Genomic DNA, 24,877 nt, shown 5'->3' with positions numbered 1-24,877 from the left:
TCATGCTGTATGGATAATAACAAAAAATTCACCAGAAACAATATAAATATATTTATTTTTTAATGCATCAGACTCATTCATAACAATTAATGAATAAATATAATTTTATTATCATATATGGAAAAAAAAAGTTGGTACTCATTATTATTTTATATTTTTGAATGTTATTGACTTTGTTACAATGTAGTATATGTTCATAATTATTTCTAGTTTCTCAAACTACTGAAAAAAACACAAAAAATTGATAACACCTCTACTGAGGTTCAAACTCATAATCGCCCATATAAAAGTTTAATCCGTGTACCATCTGAGCATAAGGTGCTTAGCTAGTACTTCTTATTTTATCCTTAAAAAAGTTTGATAATCCACATTAAGACTACTCCATACAAATTACCCTCAAAGTAGTAACCAAACAAACAACTAAAAATTACAACAATAACGACAACATAAAAGGAAGGTCAGGTGGTCCTAGCCTTGAGCATATGCTTTAATTTTTCCCCATATTTCTTTTATTTCAAGAAATTGAATATACCAAAAAGCAAAATGCAACAAATTGATTAATTACTGTGCTAGGCTGAGAGGATTGGAGATACCGGGCCGGCGGCAATAAAATGTTGGTCAAGTCCGGTAAATCTGCCAGAGACTCGGCCGCAAATCCACAGCGCCGCCGTCGGAACTCGCCTCGTGGCTCGGAGACTCCGTCGTTCTCTTCAGCAGCAGATAGATAGCATAACATAGGAGACGCAAACCGAGGAGGATGGCCATGATTATCAAGGCTGAGAATATGTATGACTCTACAGAAGAGTTCTTGCACCCAAACACAACTCCTAGGCAAACCATTTTTATGAATATTCCTTCTGCTTCAAAACTCGGAATGTATGTAAAAGGATTTTGGAATCAGTGTAATAATTCTAGCCTTTATTAGTCGTGCTTGAAGATAGCAAAAAGAAAAGGTGGTATCTTTTGCAGGGAAGTAGATTGATTCCGAAGAAATGTTTTTAGATACATCATAATGGTAGGTTTACCATTCATTTATAATGTTTTTAGATACATAATAATAAGTAAAATATTATGACAAAATAAATAGGACTTTGTAACATATATAAGAATTTATTATTAGTTAGAACTTGACAGATATTATTTGAAATGTCTAAAAAATTATGAAAATCAAGCTCTAGGTCTTGACTTCCGGTGTAAGAAGTCATCCAATCTAATCCATGTAGAAGTTAACTTATTAGTAAACATAAACCAGTTGACGGTCTTAGTTTTTTCCCAAATATTCTTAAAGTGCTATAATGATAAAAACCATGAGTAGGTACCACTCAGATAACCTTTATTCCTACTAAAAAAAAGCCCGTAATATGTTACCAAAATCTTTGCTAAAAAATTCATCTCAAAACTAATTTTATAGCAAAAGTCTCACACACACATATATACATAATTCGGTTAAAAAATATTTGGTTAATTCGGTTAATAAACACTTTTAAATTGAATTAATCATTAACTAAAATGTTTAAAAAGCCGTAACCATTAGCGGATTCAAATTTTGTTCGAACCGATTTGTAACTGAATTGTTCACGTGGTGGTCAGGTGGTGTAATAATAATCCCAAAAGAAATGATTAAAAAAGTAATTTCACTCATACACTTATTTTCAACTGCCGCCGCCGTCTACAACGGGGTTCAGGAATGATAGCTACAAGGTTTCTCTTCAGGTACGCATTCTCTCCACTTCTCTAACCCTCTTCACTTGATCACTTCATTCTGAAGAACAATGAAAGCATAGCACTTCCGTCATCTCCTTATTCATGATTTTGATATAAGGAATATCAGTTTTAGTTATGATTTTATTTTATGTTCAATTATCTTCTCAGAGCCGACCTTGCTTTGCTAGCCAAGAAGACTTGCGTAATCTCAAAGAGCCTGCCATACTTACCTGTATGTTGATTTTTCTGTTATTTTAATTTTTGATTGTTGTTTCCTAATAATGAGATTGGTGTAATATGATAATCTAATGCTTGCTGATATGTAATGGCGTAGGGATGCTCCTACTACACTGGTTTCAACTATAATTCGGGGATGGACTTGAAAAAAGCGTTGCGGATTGTTAAGGAGAAGAAGAAACAGAAAGTGGTAATTCAAGTATGGAGACCAGTCTCCACTCGGTCAAGTTCCTGTGAGGGTGAAGTTTCTTACTTCTTCTTGCATAGTCTGCTAGTTTGATTCATGGTTACTATGTTGATTGTGGCCTCTGAGACCTAGCTTCATATGCATTTATGATCTGTATATGGATTTGTCTTGTAAGTGCTTATAATTTGCTGGATATGAGTAGCTTTGAAATTTCAATATCGAGGCATTTTATATGGTCAAAGAAAAACTGGATGGAATGTGTTTTTACCTCTTTGGTTTTTTTTTTTTTTTTTTTTTTTTTTTTTTTTTTTTTTTTTTTTTCTGATGGTGAGCTCTCTCTTGAATCTCTCAACATGCCTTGATCTTATGCTGTTAAATTTTGCTTGTCCATTTTCTCCTACTATCTAATTCAGTCACTTTCAGCTTGCATAAATTAATGTGTACAAATTTAACATGATCTTGCAGTTGATGATATTTAATATCCTTGTGTTCTACATTGAGGTTTCAACCAAATAATATAATAACATGATGGTAACAACTGAGTAATTGGATATTTTGCAGAATCCATGGTGAAAAATACTAGCTCAAATGTGGAGGATTGTCATGTTCTGAGTGGTCAGGAGAAACATGATATCAGAAGTCAAGTGGAAGAAGGTCATCATACCATCTCTTCCACTGTCTCAGAGATTGTTTCTGAAGGTGTTGAAGCTGAAGCAGCTGTCTCTAACCCAAACACATTCCAAACCTGCATTGAAAGAAGTAATGTGGAAGGACAAACAACACCATCTGTTGATGAGCAACCAATTTCTGTGGCTGAGAAGCATTCAATTTCAATAGAGGTAGAGTTATGGATGTGTCAAATGGGTGATTTTGCAGTTGTTCCTCTTTTCACCTATTGATTACTTTTATCTGGTTATGAACTCTTGAATAATGCCTTATGCTCATCCTTTTCACTGTTATACTGGCCTAACTATTGACTTGGGCAGATTTGTTACCTACAGATGTTGCACTATGATTTTCAACATATTAAAATTGTGAAGAGAAATATTTAGTGGGTTCCAAAAGAATAATAGTTAGATAGATGGTTAACTGCTCACTTGTTGCTATAATTTGTATTTGTAAGATGCCTTAGTTGTGATATAATTTGTATAGTTAAGAAGACGCCTCATTCTGTGATATTCAAGTGCTCTGGCACCTACTTATCTTTGATGACTGAACTATTTATATTTTATATATTGCTTTCCTTAGTCTATACGTTCAATATATGAAACACACGTACACACATCCTTAACTCATTGAAGTCTTATAAGTACTTTACAGATAGATAATGTCTTTACATAATGTGAAGATTTCACAAACATACATACATACATACATATATATATATATATATATATATATATATATATATATATATATATATATATAAATATGTGTGTGTGTGTGTGTGTGTGTGTATTTATGTATGTATGTATAAAAGAAAAGAAATGTGTGTTTATATTTGTGATAATCTTGAGATAAAGTAAATCTTCTACACTTAATGCCTCTTCACAACTTTTTTATCTAATGTACCTATGTGCTTGCAGACAGGGACTTCTTTGATGCATTTCATCAAAGGGAAAGGGTATAACTCTGTGCAAACATCCTTCCTTCAAATAAAAATAACTTCCTGTTAACATTTGATAGTTTTTGAAACAGGGGAGTCACACAGAAAAAGATTGAAGAGGATCTGGGTGTTGAAATTATATTTCCTTTATCCAAAAAGGAAGCCTCTATCAGTAAGCTTCATGTTTCTGGCTGAGTGAATCCCACTTATGAATTTTGCTTCACTATTTCATTTGAATATAATTGTTCTAGTCATAACAATATTAGCCCAAGTTACAATTCTGATAAGAGTCTAAGACGTATGTGCTTCATTGCTGCCACTGTTTAGACACTATACTTGGTCAGATAGTTTACAAATTTACCAACTACTCCATATATGTATCTCTGTGGAAGTTGTCTAACTTCCTAACTTCTACCTCATTTTCCCTCCTTTTCACATCTCTTATTTAATCTTTACTTGTCATGATGAAATTTTCTGTGGCATGAATATTTGCGTGCTTCTTCAATGGCATTATATTATTTGCATCTTTCCTAGCTATCAATTTTTGACATATTTATAATGGTTTCTAATTCAGCAATTGAAGGTGATTCTGCTGAAAGTGTAGCAAAAGCTGCAGACAGAGTCAAGCTTGTAATTGATGAGGTTTTTATGAACCCTTCATTTTTAGATTTAATAAAAAAAAAAAAAGAGGAAATTGTTCCTTTTTAATATATATATATATATATATATATATATATATATATATATATATATATATATATATATATATATATATATATATATATCACATACTCGACTTTGTTAACTTTTGTACCTGAAATTTCCAACAAATGCATCATTTAAAAAAAAAAAAGTTCTACACTTTTATAGCTTTTGAACTATATAAACCAGTGAAAAGGAAATTCCAAGTCTAACTGAATAATACTAATGTTTAGAGGTTTTCTCCTAATGGACTACATATATGTGATTGTTTTCTACAGGCAGTAAAAAGCCCAAATCTGGACTACTCCCACTTTGTGTCACTTCCATTGGCCATACACACTGAACTGGTAAATAAACTCATTAACTTTCAGACCTCAATTCTTGAAGCTACAGAAGTTAATCAAGATGGCCATTTGGAAAGCTCTTCAAATGAAGGCACTTCAGATGAGGGCGAGAATTTGAATAAAGCCCCAAAGGTTGTGGTAGAACTCAAAACTGAAAATGATAATGAGCATGTTAAAGTTGATATAACTCAGATACCGCTTGTGAGTTATGCACCTAAAGCTTCTAAGTCATCTGCCACAGAAGAAAAGCCATCTAAACTGTCTGGTAAGAAAATTCTAGCATGTTTTTGAGGAAGTTTTGTGTCATCTATATATGCCTTCCCTTTGATGCCTCATTATATCATCCCTAGTCTCCTAGACAGAACAGTTATGTAATATATGTGTGTGTGTGTGTGTGTGTGTGTGTGTGTGTGTGTGTGTGTGTGTGTGTCTTCCCTTCTAGTTTCCTAGAAGAAGTGAAGAACACTATTCTTTCACCCCAGTCTTTACTTTCCTGATGCTTCTTGACTTGTACTTTAAAACTTGAAAACTTTTGATAGAAGTCTAGAAACTATGTCTAGATCATTTATGGGTGTAATTCCTGGGATGCTTTACTATATTTTAATTATCGTTTTAGTCATTTAGCCAGACTAACTCAAATATTGATTATATGTGCAATTTAGGAATTGAAAAGTCCACTTTCAATAATCCAAAAACATTTCACTTGACTGTACTCATGCTGAAACTATGGAACAAGGCCCTAGTTGAAAAAGCTGCTGAGGTTTTGCAGGTAAAGTTCTCTTTAAAGTTGCATTTTTGAAAAGTTCGTTCCTTGCTCCTTTTCCTTTGAATCTTTCTGTGTCTTCCATTATAATTTTGCATTTTTATGTTTCCATTTTAGAGTGTCTCATCAAAAGTAATTGATGCCTTGGAGAACAGACCTGTCTTTGTTCGACTTAAGGGGTTGGTAAGGTGCCTTCTGACTTAAACTACTTTATAGGATCTCGTACTTGTTTGTTCTACAAGTCTGAAACGTTTATGATCTTTCTATTTTTTGTTTTGTCTTCTGATAATTTGTGTATATATCTACTTATTAGTTATGTTTATACTTTTTATGAAAGCCTTATACTGTTTTTTTTTTTTAAACAAAATTTGGAATCATATTTACTACATGGACCATTAAAATGGGTTAGTTTCGGAGGACAGCTCACTGAACATAAGATAAATACTTACTTTCTTATCAACTCAAAATGCATCCATATGTGTAACACCAGCAGGTGCATATTCTGTCCATCAAAAAGGTTATCTGATAATACTAGAAAATAATCTTGTAAAAGGTGCAACTACTTTCAAGGACAGGATCACAGGATATAGGATCTTCAGAGCTGTTTCAAAGATAATGTTATGTACTTTGATCCTATTGAGTTGTAATAGGATATATCTAAACAGAGAGGCTAGAGTAGAGAGTTAATAATTGCTTGTTTGAAATAAAATTACATTTCATGTCCTTGCAGGAGTGCATGAAAGGTTCCTTGGCCAATGCTCGTGTTCTCTATGCACCTGTGGAAGAAATTGGTAGTGAAGGGCGGCTTTCTCGCGCTTGTCGTATCCACAATTTGTGGGCATAATTTGATCTGCTTTTTCCCCTTCAATTGGTTTACTGATTTATCAATATACTCCATATTTTCAAAAAGTAAGATTTTCATGAATGCTGATTCAAAATCATTTAATGTACTATGTATGTTTTTGTTATTCCTAAGCTTTCTTAGAAGTCATCACTAATGCATTCATTGAAGCTGGTCTAGTTCTTGAAAAGGATAAAGAACAAAAGTTAAAGGTTACTTTCTTTGAGCTTCTTTATTCTTCGTAAAAATCTTCTTGTTGTTTAGGTGGTTAGGCATGCTATTGGCTAACTTTTTCTGCTCATTGAAATGCAGTTGCATGCCACTGTAATGAATGCAAGACATATCAGAGGGTGATGCAACTACAGACTCATTCACTTATTATCATTGGTTGGGTTGTACTCCCACATCCTTAAGTTTGCTAATGATATATCCTTATATTTCAGGAAGAGGTCAAGAAAGAATCGTTCCTTTGATGCAAGAACCATATACAAACGTTATGGCTCTGAAGAATGGGGGGAGTATCTTATCCGTGAAGCCCATCTTTCACAGAGGTTTGCTTATGAAGAAAATGGGTACTACCGTTGCTGTGCTTCCATTCCTTTTCCCAGTGACTCTCAACTAGATTGATCATTGATGCTTAAAAAAGCAAACCTGTTGCTTGTTCTAGATTGCTAATCAGTTTTCATACAGTTTTTCTAGTGTACCTATTATCAAAAGATTCATTCTGCTATTACATGGATGCTTATTTTGCATTGTATCTTATGCTCATCTTTCCCATTGAACGACTCATTAGATTCGTTGGCATTACAGAAGTAAGGTTGGTTGGTGGTTGATGAGTAGCTGTTAATCTTTATAGTTATCTACCAGAAAAAAAAAAGTTTGGTGTTAGAGGAAGCATTTAAGCATTTTCACAACAATAGGGAGACTTAAAAATCTGAAACAATGTTTCCACCTAATCTTGCTGGCTGGCACTGCCTTACAACCTCCTTCCTACCATAGTAACACCACTAGAAATGAATGCCCTGGACCTTCTTCTCTACCCAAGAAGGTGAAAGGACCGGGCTCATCATTTCACACTCTTTAATTTCTGAGTTTTGAGTGACTACTGATCTCTCCGAGTTTACTTTCTCAGATGGAGACACTTTGACTCTCCACACTTTGAAAGTTTGATCCAAACTTGCAGCATAGACCAACAAACCAGTCATGATATCTTGTGTTTCCACGGACGCAACTAAGCACCTCACTGGTCCGTGGTGGCCATCAATGACTGCAAGACATGAGTGGAAGGAGTTGCCGTCTCTCCTCCACACCCTTATAGTTGCATCCTCTGAACCGCTAAGGATTAACTCCCCCACTGATGCAAGGCAGAGAACTGCAAAGTGATGACCCTGTAGGAATCCTCCATGGTTAAACCTCCCAGACATTTTCTCCTTTTCCCAGAAGTTTATCAACCCATCTGATGAACCGGAGTAGAGGAAACAATCAGTAGGTGATAGGTACAATGCCAAGGCATTAATGGGGGAAGGTTGAAACTTGAGTGTCATAGTGAGAATGTGTGAACTTTCTCCATAAACCCTTCTCCATATCTTTGTTGTGCCATCTGAAGAGCAAGTGAAGACACACCCGTCCTCTTGGTTGATCACGATTGCATTAACAGGGCCTTCGTGAGCAACAAATGAGTCTACACAGTGCTTCTTGGAGATTTTCCAGACCTTGACAGTTTTATCCCATGACCCTGTGTACAGAATCTTTTCATAATGGTTATAAGCTATACATGAGATGTAATCTTTATGTTGTTGGATATTTCTCCCAGGTAACAGGAAGAACGATCTCCCCCGAGGCAATGTAGTTATCTTCTTTGGTTGAAAACTTTCCTTGACTTGCACATCCCATACCCGAATTTTGTAGTCACTATGTGTTGTAAACAGGAACTTGTCGTAGGCGAGGAGGGCATGGATTCCACCAGCTTTAGCCTTGATATGCCCCATCTCTATGCAATCAGGTATTTTCCATGCATGGATCCTGCTGCTTTCTGACCCTGTGAAAATTAATTCCTGTGAAACAGCTATGGAGAAGATGTTACCTTCTCTGCGGTGGAGTGATGCCAGGCAATGATAAATAAGCGGTGGGGAAGGTGATTCGCGCAGGGGAGATCTCGCCCACGGTGTCCCAGGGCTCATTGCCCAAAGTGGGAAAGACGTTGCAGATGCACAGGATGTTCTTCCAGAAACAAGGTGAGAATCATGCTCATCGTTACCAAAAGACAGCCTTCTCGGTAACTTTATCTTCTTCTGCTCCTCATATCCTAAGTTCCAATGATTCTCCTCCCCCTTGAACTCCATTGCTGACATTCTGCAAGACTGAAATGTTAATATAGATGAGAGATGTCTGTGTTAAGTTGTTTGTGAATTGTGATGTTCTTCTGTAGCTTTCTTAAGGAGACTACACTCTGGACCTAGCTGGAAATTAAATAGTGTTATATATTTGGTGGAGCAGTATGACTTTTAGTAAAATGTTACAATTTTTCGACTTTTAACCCCTTAGATGTACAATGAAATCATGAAATATATGCTCAAAGATCTATGCACGAGGTGGTGCAGTTCATTAATACAAGCTCTGATAGTTCAGTTTGTCAGGCATGGATATAAATTTTATCCAGCAGAGCCTCATTTCTTACCATAGACTGTTGGTATATATAAATGAACACATGAATGATAATAAGTTGCAAACTACCATTGCAGCAATTGACCATAGGCTTTTAAACCATATTTAAAGCATTGCACCGGAAAGGTGGTCCTTTTCTTCAATACTATTTTAAGAAGAGTTAGTACTCAAAATGGTTATCGACTATAACGATTTTTCTCAATTTCGTCCTAAACGACTTTGGTGACCTAACCTAATGTAATCCCGGACTTTCGTGCTTTTGGGACAATTCAGTAATTTCAATATTGACATCTCTTTACTCCTAGACCTGTGAAGTGCGAAATCCCTCTTTCTTTTACGAATTACTCTCAAACCTGCGAATCAAATTTGATTCGCAGGTTTGGGAGTAATTCAGAGAGTAATTCATAAAAGAAATGGGGATTTCTCACTTCGCAGGATTGAGAATAAAGAGAAACCAATATTGAGATTACTGAATTGTTTCTTTATTTAACACCAATTTGACGAAATAACAAATGGAGGACTAAATTGAGCAAAAACACAAAAATTTGGGACTACGTTAAGTCACCAAAATCGTTTAGGACGAAATTAAGAAAAATCACTATAGTCGTGTACCATTTCGGGTATTAACTCATTTTAAAGAATGTGGTTACTGGAGTTTTGCAGTGGGTTGTTGAACTGTTATTGTCTTTGAGAATGATGGGTCAATCCACCATTCTTGTGGTGGCTTGACCTACCAGTCTGGTGTCCTAGGAGTACGATAGTGAACTTCTGAAATCCACGTTTGATGTAGGGATGTTCCAAACATTGTGGTACGCGGCCTACCTTGCTCACTTAGCTTCATGTGCCTTTCATGGCATCATGTGCTTTCAACTTGTTAATAGCACGGGGCTTTTTTCCCATACATAAAAAAGTTAAGATTATACAAATCATAGTTAAGTCGCATTAATGTTCTCAACTGTCAAAATATATTAAAATGTCATTTAGGAGGAGAATTCAAGAGGAGTAGATTTAGCAATTTAAGGTCAACTGATGTTATTTAGTCTATGTAAAAATTTACTTTTCTATAAATATGAAATAAAATAAAAAATTATAGTATGAGTTTCACTTGCATGAAGTGGTTTGACCATATCATAGATATATTCATTTGACAATATTGTGTCGTGGTGCTAAGAGTGACCGTGATTTTTTTAAAACCATCAAATAAGAAATATTATTAAGCAACAAAAGGTTGAATACGTGTGAGGGCTCCGATTCCAAAACGGATGCACTAGCCTGAGTGTCCACCGCCATGACTAGTTCATGAGCCATATAGTTTGCCGACCTATTAATAAAAAAGATAGAACAAGATACAACAAAATTTAATAGGTTCTAACAAGAGTTAATTACCGATTTGGTCCCTCGACTATGAGGATTTCACCAATTTGGTCCTCGACTACCAAAATTTTTCAATTTAGTCCCCAACTATGGCATTTTTACTTGATTTGGTCCTAAGTGTTATTTGTCGGTCAAACCTAAAGGGCAATTTGGGAATTATTAAAAAGAATTATTATTACCTCATCATCTTCAATCCAAATTATTATTATCATCTCCAATTTCCAGACAACATCATCATCAACGCCAACATGATATTTCTTCACTAGACTTCACCCTTCATTCTCAACATCAACTCAACACCATAGCCGATCACCTCTCAACTACACTGTTGGACACCACTACCATCCACAACTTCGTGGATGCCTTCAGAAAGTAATGCCGTCGCTGCACGCCAGTCAACGCTACCTCCAACTGCTACTACTAGGTTAGCCGGAATGAAGGTAGAAGGTGGGAGCTGCTATTACCGGAGCTCCTTTAAGACTGCCGATGCGACAGGAAGCGAGAGAGGGCGACCGTTGCTTGCCACTGACCTGCTCTGCTTCGCCGGAAAAGGACATCGCCAGAGTTGCTTTTGAGATGAGAGGGAGAGAGAGACGGAGGTCCACCGCCGTGTCTTGTTGCTGCCACTGCTCAACACTTCACCGATCTATAGTCTGTGTCGTCGATGAGTGAGGAGCGAGGGTGAGAGGTCAAGAAAGGAGCTAGCTGAAACCAGAAGTCACCACAAATCCGCACACGTCGGTGCTCTGCTCGCCCATTGATGTAGGGTTATAGTTGTTGCTTGAAAGACAGATGATTTCTTAACTCATTGCTCAAATTTTCGACTAGAGTTGTGCAATTAGGTTTTCATTCGTATTTGGGAATTCAACGATTATAAGGTTTTGTTTATCTGAAATAAGGCAAAGCGTGGAATTAACTTAGACAGTCGCGAAAGGAAACGATGTGCAATTACAAAAATGTCCTTAAGTTTATTACCTTAAACAAGCTGGTTTGACTTTAGGACCAAATCGGGTAAAAATGTCATAGTCAAGGACCAAATTGAGTAATTTTGGTAGTCGATGACCAAATTGGTGAAATCCTCATAGTCGAGGGACCAAATCGGTAATTAACTCTTCAAACAATCACTCATAACAATGTTAACATAAGAACGGGGAAATAAACTGTCTGTCAAGGCTCGAATGAAGGTTTGACAGTCCATTTCAATGCGAATATTACTCAAACCCTTACCTATGATCCAAGTAATCCAACTAAGAGCTTATTTGCACACAAGGACTTTCGCTAAAAGGGGGTCCGAGTCACATAACAAAAGACCATTGTTTGTTGCCACGAATAAACCTCCACCTCTTAAGACACAAAAACCATACATCACTCTCAGTCCATTTCGATGCGAACATTACTCAGATATTTGCCTATGATCCAACTAAGAGCTTCTTTGTACGCAAGACCTTTCATGAGAAGAGAATCGGAGTCACATAACAAAGGACTGATGCTGGCGGCCTGCTAAACATGTACCTCTTAAGACACACAAGCCGTACATCAACCTCCTAGTCGCTGGATCGGAACGACCATGATTAATTGTTACATTACGTGATCATAATTTAGTTTGAATTGTTACATTACGTGATCATAATTTAGTTTGAATTGTTACATTACGTGATCATAATTTAGTTTGAATTGTTACATTACGTGATCATAATTTAGTTTGAATTGTCATTAATTTTAATCAAAATTAAACAAGCCTACATTGCTTAGTGGGGCCTGTAAGATGCTTTTAAAACCACTAGAAGGAGGGCTTGAACCTCCAACCTTGTGGTTAACAGCCACACACTCTAACCAACTAAGCTATTCCAGCTACTTGTTATTGAGAGTTTTTGAACATATTTAACATATTCATTTAAGTCTTCATCAGCTTCCCCAAATTGAGATTGACCAAGACATTGATAAAGATAAATGCTGACTTGGTTTAATGATACATTTTTATGTTATGCATAATAACTTAAATTTATTTTACATGGGTAAATAAATACATTAATTCACAAAAGAATCAAAATAGAATGTAAATAAAACGAGAAGTATAAAAGAAAAAATATAAAATTAATGTTATAAAATATTAAAAGACAGTTGTTTATCAGACACAAGATGAATAGATAATTGCAAAACTTTGAAGTTGTAATGGACGAATTGATTATATTTGTGCATGTATATAAATTGAAGTATAATAAACAAAAGGGAAATGTGACATTGAATTGATTAGTTGTTTGGCCATTATTGAATTTATTTTTTTAGAGTATTAATTGTAGCATATTGTTGTGTTTTTAGTATTATATGTCTTAATGTGTAGTTAGTGTGACAAACGAAAACAATTATCATTATTAAAGCTGTAGACAAAAATTAGTTCTTCTGATAAAAATGACAAAATTAAAGAAGACAAAGAACGTACAATTAGCTTTATTAGCACGTGAAACGCATCAAAGAAGATAAATAAATACAATTAACATTTTCAGTATGTACAAAACAAAACAAGAGAAAGCATTTATGGCATATTATTGTGTTTTTAGTACTGTCTTAATGTGTAGCTAGTGTTTATTTCTAGGATTATAGCACGAGGCTTTTTTCCCATACATCGGAAACGAGTTAAGATTATATAAATCATAGTTAAATCACACTAATGCTCTCGATCAAGTGTCAAAATATATTGAAATGTCATTTAGGAGGAGAATCCAAGACGAGTCACCTAGCAGTTCAAGGTCAGCGTGCTGTCATTTAGTCTATGTAAAATTTTACTTCTCTATAAATATGAAATAAACAAAATTATAGTATGAGTTTCATTTGCATGAACTAGTTTGACCATATCACAGATATATTCACTTGATAACGGTTTGTCGTGGTGCTAGGAGTAACAAAGATTTTTTTTTAAACCATCAAATAAGAAATAGTATTAAGCAACAAAACGTTGCATACATGTGAGGGCTCTGATTCCCAAACAGATGCACTGGCTTAAGTGTCCACCGCCTTGGCTAGTTCATGGGTCACATGATTTGCCACTTTGCCGACCTATTAATAAAAAAAAGATAGAACAAGGTACAACAGAATTTAATAGGTTCAAACAATCACTCATAACAATCTACAATCTACAATTTTAATAAGAGTCAATAATGTTAGACCCTTAACTGGAATTAAAAAAAATGTCGGTACTACTTGTTTCTTAAAATGAATGGTTCATAGTATTTTGATTTGAGTATTTTTAATGATTTCCCTTATTTACCCTTTATTATATTATTTTCTTTCCTTAAATAACCTTAAATTTCGTTAGTATAAACTTTATTAACGGAATATTCCGTTAACTATTTATTATTCTTAACTTACTCATTAATTTCTATAAGAAAGGTCTTAGGTTCGAACCTTAGTCCAATTAGAGTTAGCATAATTGTTAAGCATATACTACGAATGTGTTAAAATGTATTAAAAAATAAAATATAAAATTTAACATAATCTTTGGTCAAATAATTAGCCCGACTAAATACATAGCATTCAATGATTATAAATCAGGAACTTTGATAATCATTTGATTTTCTTTCATTAAAAAAGAAATAATAAATTTGTTCAGTTTTGTTTTTTTTTTTCGTTTAATTAATCTTCTTTTGATTATTGAGAACAAAACTTAATATTTCAATTATGCTTTTATTAATGCATGAAAACTTCTAAAGAAATTTGTAAGTTAATTTTTACTATATTATTATAATAATATCTATTGTAACCTTATATTTTGAATTATTTATTATCATCATCTATTGATAGCAAGTGTCATTGACAAACTCTCAAAACAATTTGTCTCAACAACAAATGAAAGTTTAAAAAAAATCAATGATTTCATTATTGTGGATGCATAAATCGTTATGCATGAACGTCTTCTATATAATATTGCATTGATATACTTTGAAATACTTATTTAAAAATAAATATTGGACATTATCCTATGTAGAAAAACTAGTGTTAACATAAGAACGGGAAAATGAACTGTCTGTCATGACTCGAATGAAGATTTGACCGTCCATTTCGATGAGAACATTACTCAAAACCTCACCTTTAATCCAACCCAACAAGAAGCCTGCATTGTTCAGTGGGTACGGTCCATTTAAACAATGCTGGAAGGTGAGTTTAAAAATCGCTAGAAGGAGGGCTTGAACCTCCGACCTTGTGGTTAACAGCCACACGCTCTAACCAACTGAGCTATTCCAGCTACTTATTATTAAAAGTTTTTTGAACATATTTAACATTTATTTAAGTCTTCATCAGCTTGACAGCTTCCCCCATATTGAGATTGACCACAAGACATTTATAAAGATAATTGCTGACTTGGTTTAATGATACATTTTATGTTATACATAGTAACTTCAATTTATTTTACATGGGTAAATAAATTAATTAATTTTTGTTAACAAAAGAATCAAAATAGAATGTAAATAAAAAGAGAAGTATAAAGAAAAGAAATATAAAAATAATGTAAAATATTGAAAGACATTTGTTTATCAGATACAAAAATAATAACAAAACTTTGAAGTTGTAATGGAAGCATTGATTATCTGTGTGCATGTATATAAATTGAAGTATAATAACAAAAGGGAAATGTGGCATTGAATTGATTATTAGTTGTTTGGTCATTATTGAATTTGTTTTGTTTTGGTTTTTGTTTTATGAGTATTAATTGTGGCATATTGTTGTGTTTTTAGTATTATGTCTTAATGTCTTAATGTGTAGCTAGTGTGACAAATGAAAAAAAATTATCATTATTAAAGTTGCAGACAAAAATTATTTAACTTTTGATAAAAATGACAAAAGAAGACAGAACGTACAATTAGCTTTATTAGCATGTGATACGAAACAAAGAATACAAGATAAATACAATCAACCTTTTCAGTATGTAAAAAGCAAAACATTAGAAAGCATTTTCGGCATATTATTGTGTTTTTACTTTTTAGTACTATGTCTTAATGTGTGGCTAGTGTCTATTTCTATCATCTTTATATCTCAACCTTAATTCTAAGAGTGTATATATATATATATATATATATATATATATATATAAAACTAAAATTTCTTAAATTTAATGGGCTGGTTAAGAGCTTGGTAAACAATTGAACTTGCATTGAGAAGCTGTAGGTGAGTTTAGCTGAAGGAGCAATCGAGCGCTCGAGGGGTGAAAACAAAGTTGTAATAAGCGTGAAGGGGAATAGAGAAGGTTAAACTAGACTTCTATTTGAGAAAGGTGGAGGGATGTGGCACTAGGGTTGTAATGAGGATATGAAGGTAAGCACACTAGGGTTAATGTGGTGAGAGGAAAACATAGGTACTATGGGTGTAGCAATATGGATGTTATGTCATTATGTGAGAGGAAGGTGTTGTGCGTCACTAAGGGTGCTATGATGGGATGAAGGTATGGGCATTATGGCACAAAGCTCGGTGTTAGAATTGTTGAAAATGTAAAGAATCGTGAGAGGTCACGAGAAGAAAGGGATAAGTGGTTATGACGCGACCTCTCTGCTAATATAAGTTAATTGTTTGGTTACCTTAAAAAAAGTGTAACAATCTAATATAACTGATTAAAGTATTTTTAAAAATGAACAATGATGAATGAAAACAATTATTCACATGACTCTTAGTTTCACACACAACTCAAAGAAAAAAAAATATATTTTCTCAAAAAAATTTCAAAATTAAATGAAATTTCTATCTAAAAATAATTCAAATATAAAATCTTTTATTTATTTTTTCTGCCACTACTCGAAAGTTTGGTGGTAAACCTTGCATTGTGAATCTAGCAGGCAAATAATCACAAATAGGTAAATTAAGAAGGATTTCCGACTCTAGCTGACAAAAAATTACAAAAAAATGTAAAAAGAAAAAAAGAAAAATGTGAATCGAACTTGTAACTTTATAGTTGTCAAGTCAATAATTTAGATGAAAATAAAATCTTTTGTAAAACTAGACACAATAATAAAGATTTTTATTTTTTAAAGTAAGACAATTTTTTTTTTCAAAAGTATTTATTACCTTATTTAACGTTGGGTTTTAAAGGGGGAAAAATGATAATTGACCTTGAGGGGTAATTCGAGACTAGAATAGCATCGAAGAGTAGAAGCTTCTCAGAGTCCGGCGGGGGTGCTGCTCTCTCTTCGGCGACGAATTCACGGTGACTGCTGGAGCTTCTGGAAGTAGCGGTTAGAGAACCACCATCTTCGGAATGAGCGCAGGTAATTTTTTCTTCTTTGTCGGCATGATTAGGGTTTAGGGTTTATCCTATGCATCCTTTGGGGGGGAAGCTATGAAGTTAAGTTCAATCACAATGAGCTATTGAGAGTACGAATATTTTTCAACTAATAGCTTCTAATTAATCCGTTCGTTTAACTAGTTTTGCAGTTTGTGATCATGTTTTCGTATTCTTTCTTCCTGATTTTGGTTTTTGATCGAAACACGCATTTGATATTAAGTCGTGCAGCATTGTCATCATCTTATTGAGTTTCAAAGTTCTTGCTATATGATTCGTAATGGTAAGTGGTTGCTGTTTTGAAACTCTTGAAGATTGAAAGAATTTTTTGTTCGCACCAGAAGATATTGACATATTGTTTCGGCCCTCATTTTGTGATTGCACTCCTGGATTTTGTGAAAAGTTCACATTTTTCCTAATAAAAAGAATGGATGGCTTATGCCAGTGACACCTCTCTCTCAATTTTTATTGCCTTTACCTAAACTCAAACAGATACTTGCTTATCTTTTGAAGGGGGGGCGTTTGGTGGAAATAGAGGATTGAGACCTGTGCCACCTGAAAAGGGAGTGTTCCCTTTGGATCACATGCATTTATGTGATTTGGTATGTTTGTATTAGCAATTCTCTTAGTGTTTTCTTTAAGAAAAATAACTTAGTTATTGAATAATGGAATTCAAGTTTTTGTTAACCTGGTGTAATTGTATGAATTGTTTAGGAGAAGAAAGAGTACCTCAGCTGTCTTAAAACTGGTGGGCATCAATCTGAAAAGTGTAGACAGTTCTCAAAGAAGTACTTGGAATGCCGAATGGAGAAGTAAGATCATTTGTTCATCTGAAATGTGCTAATGTTATTTAGTTTGTCGGCAATGGATAGGTTCTATTCAAACTTCAAAGTACATAGGTTATGCCACCAATAACTTCAGTTATTTTTTACATCCTCTAGGTTTAAACCCTCATTTGTTTGGGCCTTACTGACATACAAAGTAATTGCTTTCTTTGTTTTTGAGTCCACCCAACTACCTATGATAAATGTGCTGGCATATAGCCTGTCTTTATCATTCAGTTCAGCCTTTAAGTTTTGGTTGCCATAGTTTTGAAATACAAGTTTGAATAATTTTATCTTGAGCAATTTTGTCAATATTCCAGCTCACATTTTAGTTATTGAGGCAGTCGAGAATACAAGATTGACCCTACTGATTTAGCATAGTATTTGAGGAATTAGAGCCTGATGTGCTTTGATGCTTTTTGGTGATGGCTGTGCAAACTGTATGCATTCTTTAAGTAAATGGCTCCCCAAATTTGTTGTTTATAAGAAGTTTGAGAAAAATTTTGAGTAATGCCTATTGAATATGTGGGATGGGGTTTGCAGGAACCTGATGGCAAAGCAAGACATGTCAGAACTGGGATTTGGGAAGCAATATGAAGCAGAAACTTCTTCAGAGGAAAATAAGGATGAGAGAATAGAAAAATGAAGGACCGTATTAGTTTTGGAACTAAAAGGTTTCCATAAACATTTTCCTTTTGGGAATTTGTTTGTTTTGCATTATTTTGTGGTCTATTTGCATGGCCCTGCTATAAAAACCTTGTTAGATTTTAGAGAATATGTTAATTATCTGGATATTACCCAGCCCAAAGGAATAAGACCAAAGTAATCCTCTGTATCATTGATTAACATGACAATAACAAATATGCCTATTTTTCTATTTCATTGCAGTCTAAACAATAATTCCAATTTGTTCAATTTGATCTTATATTAGTACATGAATCATATTTGTATCTTTTGATACTTCAATTCATGTTACATGTTAGGTGCAATTACATGAAATTACTTTTTAGTATTAATTTATGTACATCCATCTTTTAAAAGTATTAAGAATAATGTGTTAAAAAAATAAAGGATTCTTTTAATCTGCCTTTCAGCATTAGCATCCATGTTTAGTATTAATTCCAAATTTATTTTTGTTGCAAACTTAATTTTCACACTTGAGTGGTCTCATTTTGGATCAGTTAAAGTGCATTAAAGAATGAGAGGTGTTTACATGATTATGGTCTCTGATGAAGGAAACTGAAATTCTGCAATAAGATTTCTTTGATAATGTCATCATAAGAAAAAAAACACTACAGATTAGATTACATATCAAATCCTAGGAAAATCAACAGTTATCATTATGATTATCCATTTACATGAAAAACTGGGTGCAGACCAGAAATCACAACAGAACAATGAATTGTCTTTCAGGCTATGCTTACTTGCAGCTATTGCCTTTGCTATCTGCAAATTTTGTAAATATTTACATGAAATTAAGGAAAGCCAAAATTTGGGTACATTTTATAGTTCAGGGATGACTCTTTGCAGCTACTGATGGATCAGCATCTCAACCTGCAATTTTCTTGTATCATATTTGCCAGGGTATGAACCCCTAATATAGTTCAACAGCTAAGTGCAGGACTGTGTGAATTGGAAAGGGCCGAAGTTTGCCTATATACATGGGGGTGCTGAATTACGACTAAAACTGAATCCGTCAAGCTTTCCTTGTTGGAAGAAGTTGGCTACAAGATTACAATTTGGAAACAAAGTTGAGTATGAAAACCGAGTTCTACCAATAGATCCTTACTGCCAACTAAGATTATAACATACTCACCACGCCAATGTGCCACTCGTGTCTGCTGAAGTCTCTGAATGTAGCTGCATCCATTTCCTGCAACACGACGATAGTTTAGACCAGGTATATTCTTTCGTTTCTTCTTAAACAAAGAAAGTTGCTATCTTTCCATGTCTTTTGTTCTGCATTCAGATTTCTAAAACAAGGGTAGGATAGGATAGGATGAAGTCTAGGGAAGTATGTAACAAGATATCACTTTTTTATAAAAATATTGAATGAGACTTACAATGCTATAGATGGGAGGCAATATTCTTTTGCCTTTTAGTCTTACAGGAGGCATAACAGAGAAACGTGGTGCCAAGTCTTTTGACCTGAAAGTCCACCTGAGACAAAGAGTAGTAATAAATCAGAGAACTACCTATTCTCACCAAAATCCATCCATACGTAGATATCCTAACACAACTTTCATCTTTGCTAGTACTAGGTTGAAAACTTGAAACTTTTGACATACCCAATGTAAGAAAGTATACAGAAGTGTGCCCATTCTCGAATCAACAGTCGGAGCCAGTAGGAGTCTACTGAGTTGTCCATGTTTATGAAAATCTGTAAAGTAAAAACACCTCACTCTCAAAACAACATAGCATCTACATTCTACATTTTTACTTTTTCCCCGACCATAATGTGATATCATTTCAATACACAGAAGTGAGGCTATACCGCAAGTTCTGCCACAGCCACAATCTGCATTGCCCCTTGAAATTTCCTGTAACATCAGAAAGACGAAAACCTGTCTTAAGAATAATGTACACAAAACGCCAATGGCTTTCTTGTGTATGATGACATAATGTAAGGAAAGAAGGCAGTTGCATACTTCAGCATGGTATATTTCGTGTAGATTGCATCGTGCATACCAGGGACATCCTCGTTCTCAATAAAGACCAATTGCTCTCGCAATACTAACAAGTTCTGAGATATATGATTGAATATTACGTAGAACAGCATGGAATAACTGAGTGTGAGGAATATCTGTACAAGACAAAGAACATTATGTGTCAAAACAGAACAGAAAAGAAAACATTATAGTATCAAGGTAGTGAAGAAAACTCACAGAGAAATAAGGTATAGAAGCTCTGTAACCAATAAGGGTCAAGTAGAAGACACAGCCAAGAGCTGCAGTGGTTCGCCGCTCAGATACTGAAAGACTCTCACAGGTGATGCAGTATCCATGAGAAATAAGCAAGAACGCAACAAAAGTAACCGTCTGGAAAAGGACGCCAGTCAAATATACCCCAAACGATATCCATAACGAGCATACATGATCATAAAAGCATGAAGACCTGCAAACCAGAAACACAATAAATCCTTTATCGTCCCTGTAACAAACACAAAATAGAGTTTCGATCTGTCCCATCTCATCTGTCTTTCTTGGTTACCTAGAGTCGTTTCGGGGATATTCCCATCTAACCAAAGAGGTATAATGACTACAAGTGTGCTTCTGGTGTCAAGAAATAACACTATCATTCCAACACAATTCCTCTCATTAAGGATCATATCAAGACAACATTATGTTGTTCCCAAAAGGTCCCGTCCCGATAGAGCATCTAGGAAGATGGTTGCAGAGTAAATTCATAAAGGAAAAAACAATCATATACTAAAAGCCATACCAGAAGAGGAAGCATAGCATAAGTTGTAAAGCTTTGATTAGTGGAACGGATGTTAGAGTCCACTGCAATTTATTCGTCTGTGATGGTACAAAGAAATTAAGAAAAGAGCAAATTAATCCCAAAAAAAATTACACACAGACAGTAGAAGAAAGTAGAAATACTATAAGGCATAAAAAGTTGAAAAATTCAATCTTCACTTACAAGAATTAAGAAAATGGAAGAACAAATATTCAGTAATAACAACGAAAGAACCCAAAGGCCCAGAAACATCATTAAACTTAAATTCTCAATCAGTCGCAAGTTTCATATTACCAGAAGTTTAAAAGAAAATCCATGGAAGAAGGAAAATACAGTGCAATAAGCACTAAATTTCCAATTTAAGCATCAGAAATAAAATAATTCATGACCCAAATAGGAATACGAAAGAGAAATAGAAGAATTGGGAGGGACCTGAAAATGACGAGTTTTGCAGGTGTTGAAGGTCCAAGAACAAACGGAAAGAAACCAAATCAGCATTAGAGAAAAGTAGAGAAGGGGAAGCCTCCTATAGGCTTCGTCTAGGCTAACGTGATCCGAGCCGTCTGAATCCGAGGAAGAAGATGATGAAGAAGAAGAAGAAGCAAACGCCTCCATTTGCCGCGTTGTGTGAGAGCTGCAGTTTCGCGGTTTGGGTTCTTGACATCACGGAGTTCACTGCCTTTCGGCTCTTATACGGACGCACGTTCTCTTCTTCTTCTTTAAATTCCATTTTTTATTGCTATTATTTTAATTTTCCCAATATTTCATTTTGCTTTCAATTTTTTTTTTAATCATTACATGTCATTATGATTCGTGTGTTTTGTTCTTTAACGAGGATTGTGCTAGTACTTGCACCAAGTAGAAGAATGTAAGATTTTCTCTAATAATATATATAAGACTGAATAACTAGAAGTTGGTAGTCCACCAAACTCAGTTTGGTGCCTAATATAATCCTGGATTGATGGGATACATGATGATTGATGTTAGCACATTCAGTTACGGTACTCATACTGCTCAGTAGACACCAATACACCATCTAGGGTTTTGAATCAGGTATGGGGCAAATAATGGCTAACGGTCTACCGTTGAGGCAACACAACAGGAATATCAACCATGGCTGAAACTCAACACGGCTACGCTTCCGCTCTCATACGAGGTCAGGTTTCTCGTATACTAATATTCAGTATAGTTAGGTTATTCTATATCTAACATTTGGTATCAGAGCACTGACCTCGCAACCAGCATCTGGGGTTGCGCAGAGCAAACCTCATAGGAAGGTAAAAGAGCTTATGTTGTTCGATTAGATCAAACCAAAAATAGCAATACACTGTTTCCATTGATAGTTGAACTTGAAACTTTGTAATTATCAAATTAACAATTTCACTAATTTAGTTGTAATTAATTGTCTGGGGGTAAAAAGAATGGATATGACTATGATCTTTGACCTACCACATATAAAGTAAAGTATTATTTCTTCTATAAATTATGTATTTATTGTGTTCTTTTTTTCTTTGCAATTTAAATTTTCTCATATGAATAGAAATTTCAAATGAATCAAAATAATATATTTTTAGGTTGATAAAAATTGATTTTTGAATTACGTACCAATGGTACCATATCTTCTTTAAGAATAAGAAAGTTAGAAATCGAGAAAAAAAAAAAAAATACACGAGGCAACTACACTCATAGATTTCGTGCCTATAATTTGGCATCTAACAATTACAAACGCGTGAGTTTATATGGTGGCTCATTTAGAATTGTGTTACTTCTCCCGGAATCTCCAACTCCAAGGACCCCACACTCCGTCCCGTCAGAGCATTTGGAAAGATGTAAATTATAGTGAAGGTATCTATCCACTTTGGATATAATTCTCACACTGTGGCCGTTGAGGTTCAAACCTTGGTCTCTTTTCCCAAATACTGTCTACTGAGTCATTGAACTAAGTCTATGCGGGCTAGAATTATGGTACTTTGATTACTATGTTGTTATAAGTTGATCAGCTAATTAATGCACTTATTTACACAAAGTGCTTGAATACTCAATTTTGATTTGTTTAACAAAAATAATATATGTTTTAGTACATTTTAGCTTATTTAAGTTACTATATTATGAATTACTCAAAATCAATGTATATCATTATCCACGATTAAAACACATAGCTTTAAACAGTACAAATCAAACAAATATAAATACAATATATCATTTAATAACGTAATTAATTAATTATTTTAAAATAATTTGTTCAATATAAGATGAGATTCGAACTTAAAATTGATATTTGAAAAAAAAAAAAAAGAATGTTAGATATCATTTGAAAGATGTGGGTGCAGTGTAGGCTTGTTTAATTTATTGAATTGTATAGGATTGTTAAGAAATGCAGAGGTGATGGAGCGGGTTTTAGTTAAGGATTTGAATATGCAGTTGTTGTTGTTAGTGCATGATGTTGTCATGCAACAAAACCATTCCCTTGCACCAACCCTATTTTTTAAATTATTATTTAATAATCCATATATTCTTATACTTTGAATTGAATATTTCAACATATATATTATGGTAAGACGTGCAAGGAGTAGTGGATTAGTATATATATGTGTGTGGTGTGTCGATAATTTTTTTTTTTTTTTTTTTTAATTTCTTATGGTGCTTATGATTTGTATTGAGACTGTACAATTAATAATATAAGTATTATTATATATTGTGTACTAGTGATGACAATTCTTTCTTGATATAATAAAAATAGTATACTTAGCTTAATTGGTTGAACCCATCAATATTGGTGTCGACTAATTAAATTATGAATCGTTCAATATGTTTTGTGTAGTTTAACTTATTGTATTATATCTCTCACTTTATTTGAAATTTAGAGATACTAATTAAGTAAGAAGTAAGTATTGTATCCATAAGGTATAAAGACAACTAAAACATTATAAAATCAAATTTCTTGTCAACACATCAGTCATTGCAAAAACATACAAATTAGGGTCAGAATATTCTTAAATTTAAAATCTATCAAATTAAAGTAATATGATTATCGATCGGATTATCAAGAATCAAATATAGAAAAGGTAAAAAGAAAAAAAATGAAAAAAAAAATAAATTTACTGATGTAGAGATGTAGGTGAGGTGATCCAACAGAAGAGGATCAGACAAGTCTCCAAAACTTGTGGGCAAAGCTAATTAAGGCAGATCAGATGTGGTGATCCTCAAATTTGGTAATCAGATCATACGACCAAGCAAACCTTAGTTAAGTTTAGGTTTTACTTTTAATAGGTCTTTCATAGAAGAAACGTCGTATGTATGTAGTTTATTAGGTGAACAAACTCACCACAAACTAACACTGATTTCCTCCATCATATCGATCGTCCCACTCCATTTAGCTATACCGGCTTTCCCATGCATGCACTAGTATACGTACATAAACATCATTTTATAATATATAACGTGTTGAAATTAAACTAGTGTTTCAACTTATATTACGTATAGTACTATTAATTTGACACGCAAGTATTCTTTAATATAATTGGGGTATTATCTTCTAGAGAAAATGACATTTTTCCTCCTTGAATTATATATTTATAGCACATTTTCTCCTTGAATTATTTTAAAAGTGGCGGTTTTCCACCATAATATATTAAATTGACATTTTAATCCTTAAAGTAAACATTTTATTTATTTTTCTTCTCCAACAAATTATTCTTCCAAAAGGCTGAACCCCAACCCCAAGGCCCCCCACACCCCGCGCGACTCGACAGAGTATTTGGGAGGATGTAAATCATGGTAACTCAACTGAACATGAACCACAGAGGCTAGACCGTGCTCACTGCACACAAGGAACCCCCTCACTTTGAGAGGTTGCTCCCACTTCTCCAACAAATTATTGCTCATACGTAGGGATGATCATGGTTCG

At 34.2% G+C, this 24,877-nt stretch overlaps 4 protein-coding genes and 2 non-coding genes across 8 annotated transcripts; 2 read left to right on the top strand and 4 right to left on the bottom strand.

The window, feature by feature from the left end:
* Positions 1-1,616: 1,616 nt before the first annotated feature.
* LOC109192598 lies at positions 1,617-7,196 on the top strand. Of its 2 annotated transcripts, XM_019343297.1 has the most exons (14): positions 1,617-1,713; positions 1,873-1,936; positions 2,039-2,180; positions 2,690-2,967; positions 3,715-3,752; positions 3,827-3,906; positions 4,309-4,376; positions 4,715-5,045; positions 5,443-5,549; positions 5,661-5,726; positions 6,274-6,364; positions 6,529-6,596; positions 6,697-6,734; positions 6,828-7,196. In XM_019343297.1, exons 1-14 carry the CDS (start codon positions 1,688-1,690, stop codon positions 7,009-7,011), a joined length of 1,581 nt encoding a protein of 526 aa, XP_019198842.1. In that variant the 5' UTR covers positions 1,617-1,687; the 3' UTR covers positions 7,012-7,196. The 2 variants fall into 2 exon arrangements, with proteins under 2 accessions (XP_019198842.1, XP_019198844.1); XM_019343299.1 differs by lacking the exons at positions 1,617-1,713; positions 1,873-1,936; positions 2,039-2,180 and adding an exon at positions 2,213-2,298.
* Positions 7,197-7,250: 54 nt separating this feature from the next.
* LOC109192599 (myosin heavy chain kinase B-like) lies at positions 7,251-9,068 on the bottom strand. The gene has a single exon (XM_019343300.1). It carries the CDS (start codon positions 8,733-8,735, stop codon positions 7,392-7,394), a length of 1,344 nt encoding a protein of 447 aa, XP_019198845.1. The 5' UTR covers positions 8,736-9,068; the 3' UTR covers positions 7,251-7,391.
* A 3,132-nt stretch (positions 9,069-12,200) lies between these two features.
* TRNAN-GUU lies at positions 12,201-12,274 on the bottom strand. The gene has a single exon. It is a non-coding gene; the product is annotated as a tRNA-Asn (tRNA).
* Positions 12,275-14,588: 2,314 nt separating this feature from the next.
* On the bottom strand, positions 14,589-14,662 carry TRNAN-GUU. The gene has a single exon. It is a non-coding gene; the product is annotated as a tRNA-Asn (tRNA).
* A 1,843-nt stretch (positions 14,663-16,505) lies between these two features.
* LOC109192248 (cytochrome c oxidase assembly protein COX19-like) lies at positions 16,506-18,446 on the top strand. 2 transcript variants are annotated; one of them, XM_019342820.1, is made up of 4 exons: positions 16,506-16,673; positions 17,201-17,289; positions 17,402-17,499; positions 18,055-18,446. In XM_019342820.1, exons 1-4 carry the CDS (start codon positions 16,664-16,666, stop codon positions 18,155-18,157), a joined length of 300 nt encoding a protein of 99 aa, XP_019198365.1. In that variant the 5' UTR covers positions 16,506-16,663; the 3' UTR covers positions 18,158-18,446. The 2 variants fall into 2 exon arrangements, with proteins under 2 accessions (XP_019198365.1, XP_019198364.1); XM_019342819.1 differs by having other exon boundaries at positions 17,180-17,289.
* A 347-nt stretch (positions 18,447-18,793) lies between these two features.
* LOC109192232 lies at positions 18,794-21,663 on the bottom strand. Its single transcript, XM_019342800.1, has 9 exons — positions 21,403-21,663; positions 20,953-21,029; positions 20,397-20,625; positions 20,160-20,314; positions 20,006-20,051; positions 19,800-19,891; positions 19,575-19,671; positions 19,328-19,384; positions 18,794-19,235 (listed from the first exon to the last, which is right to left on the bottom strand). The coding sequence occupies exons 1-9, from the start codon at positions 21,583-21,585 to the stop codon at positions 19,116-19,118; spliced, it is 1,056 nt and encodes a 351-aa protein (XP_019198345.1). The 5' UTR covers positions 21,586-21,663; the 3' UTR covers positions 18,794-19,115.
* Positions 21,664-24,877: the final 3,214 nt, after the last annotated feature.

Source organism: Ipomoea nil, unplaced genomic scaffold (assembly GCF_001879475.1).
Source record: "Ipomoea nil cultivar Tokyo-kokei standard unplaced genomic scaffold, Asagao_1.1 scaffold1770, whole genome shotgun sequence".
NCBI lineage: Eukaryota > Viridiplantae > Streptophyta > Magnoliopsida > Solanales > Convolvulaceae > Ipomoea > Ipomoea nil.
The sequence above is the reverse complement of the archived record's forward strand: the minus strand, read 5'-3'. Positions and strand labels throughout refer to the sequence as shown.

Coding starts and splice junctions, on each gene's coding strand:
- LOC109192598 (XM_019343297.1), top strand. CDS start 1,688: ATGATAGCTACAAGGTTTCTCTTCAG. Junction 2,181..2,689: donor TCGGTCAAGTTCCTGTGAGG/GTGAAGTTTCTT, acceptor GATATTTTGCAG/AATCCATGGTGAAAAATACT. Junction 6,597..6,696: donor ATAAAGAACAAAAGTTAAAG/GTTACTTTCTTT, acceptor ATTGAAATGCAG/TTGCATGCCACTGTAATGAA.
- LOC109192599 (XM_019343300.1), bottom strand. CDS start 8,735: ATGTCAGCAATGGAGTTCAAGGGGGAGGAGAATCATTGGAACTTAGGA.
- LOC109192248 (XM_019342819.1), top strand. Junction 17,290..17,401: donor ACATGCATTTATGTGATTTG/GTATGTTTGTAT, acceptor TGAATTGTTTAG/GAGAAGAAAGAGTACCTCAG. Junction 17,500..18,054: donor TTGGAATGCCGAATGGAGAA/GTAAGATCATTT, acceptor TGGGGTTTGCAG/GAACCTGATGGCAAAGCAAG.
- LOC109192232 (XM_019342800.1), bottom strand. CDS start 21,585: ATGGAGGCGTTTGCTTCTTCTTCTTCTTCATCATCTTCTTCCTCGGAT. Junction 21,030..21,402: donor GCAAAACTCGTCATTTTCAG/GTCCCTCCCAAT, acceptor GTACCATCACAG/ACGAATAAATTGCAGTGGAC. Junction 19,385..19,574: donor TGCCTCCCATCTATAGCATT/GTAAGTCTCATT, acceptor GTCGTGTTGCAG/GAAATGGATGCAGCTACATT.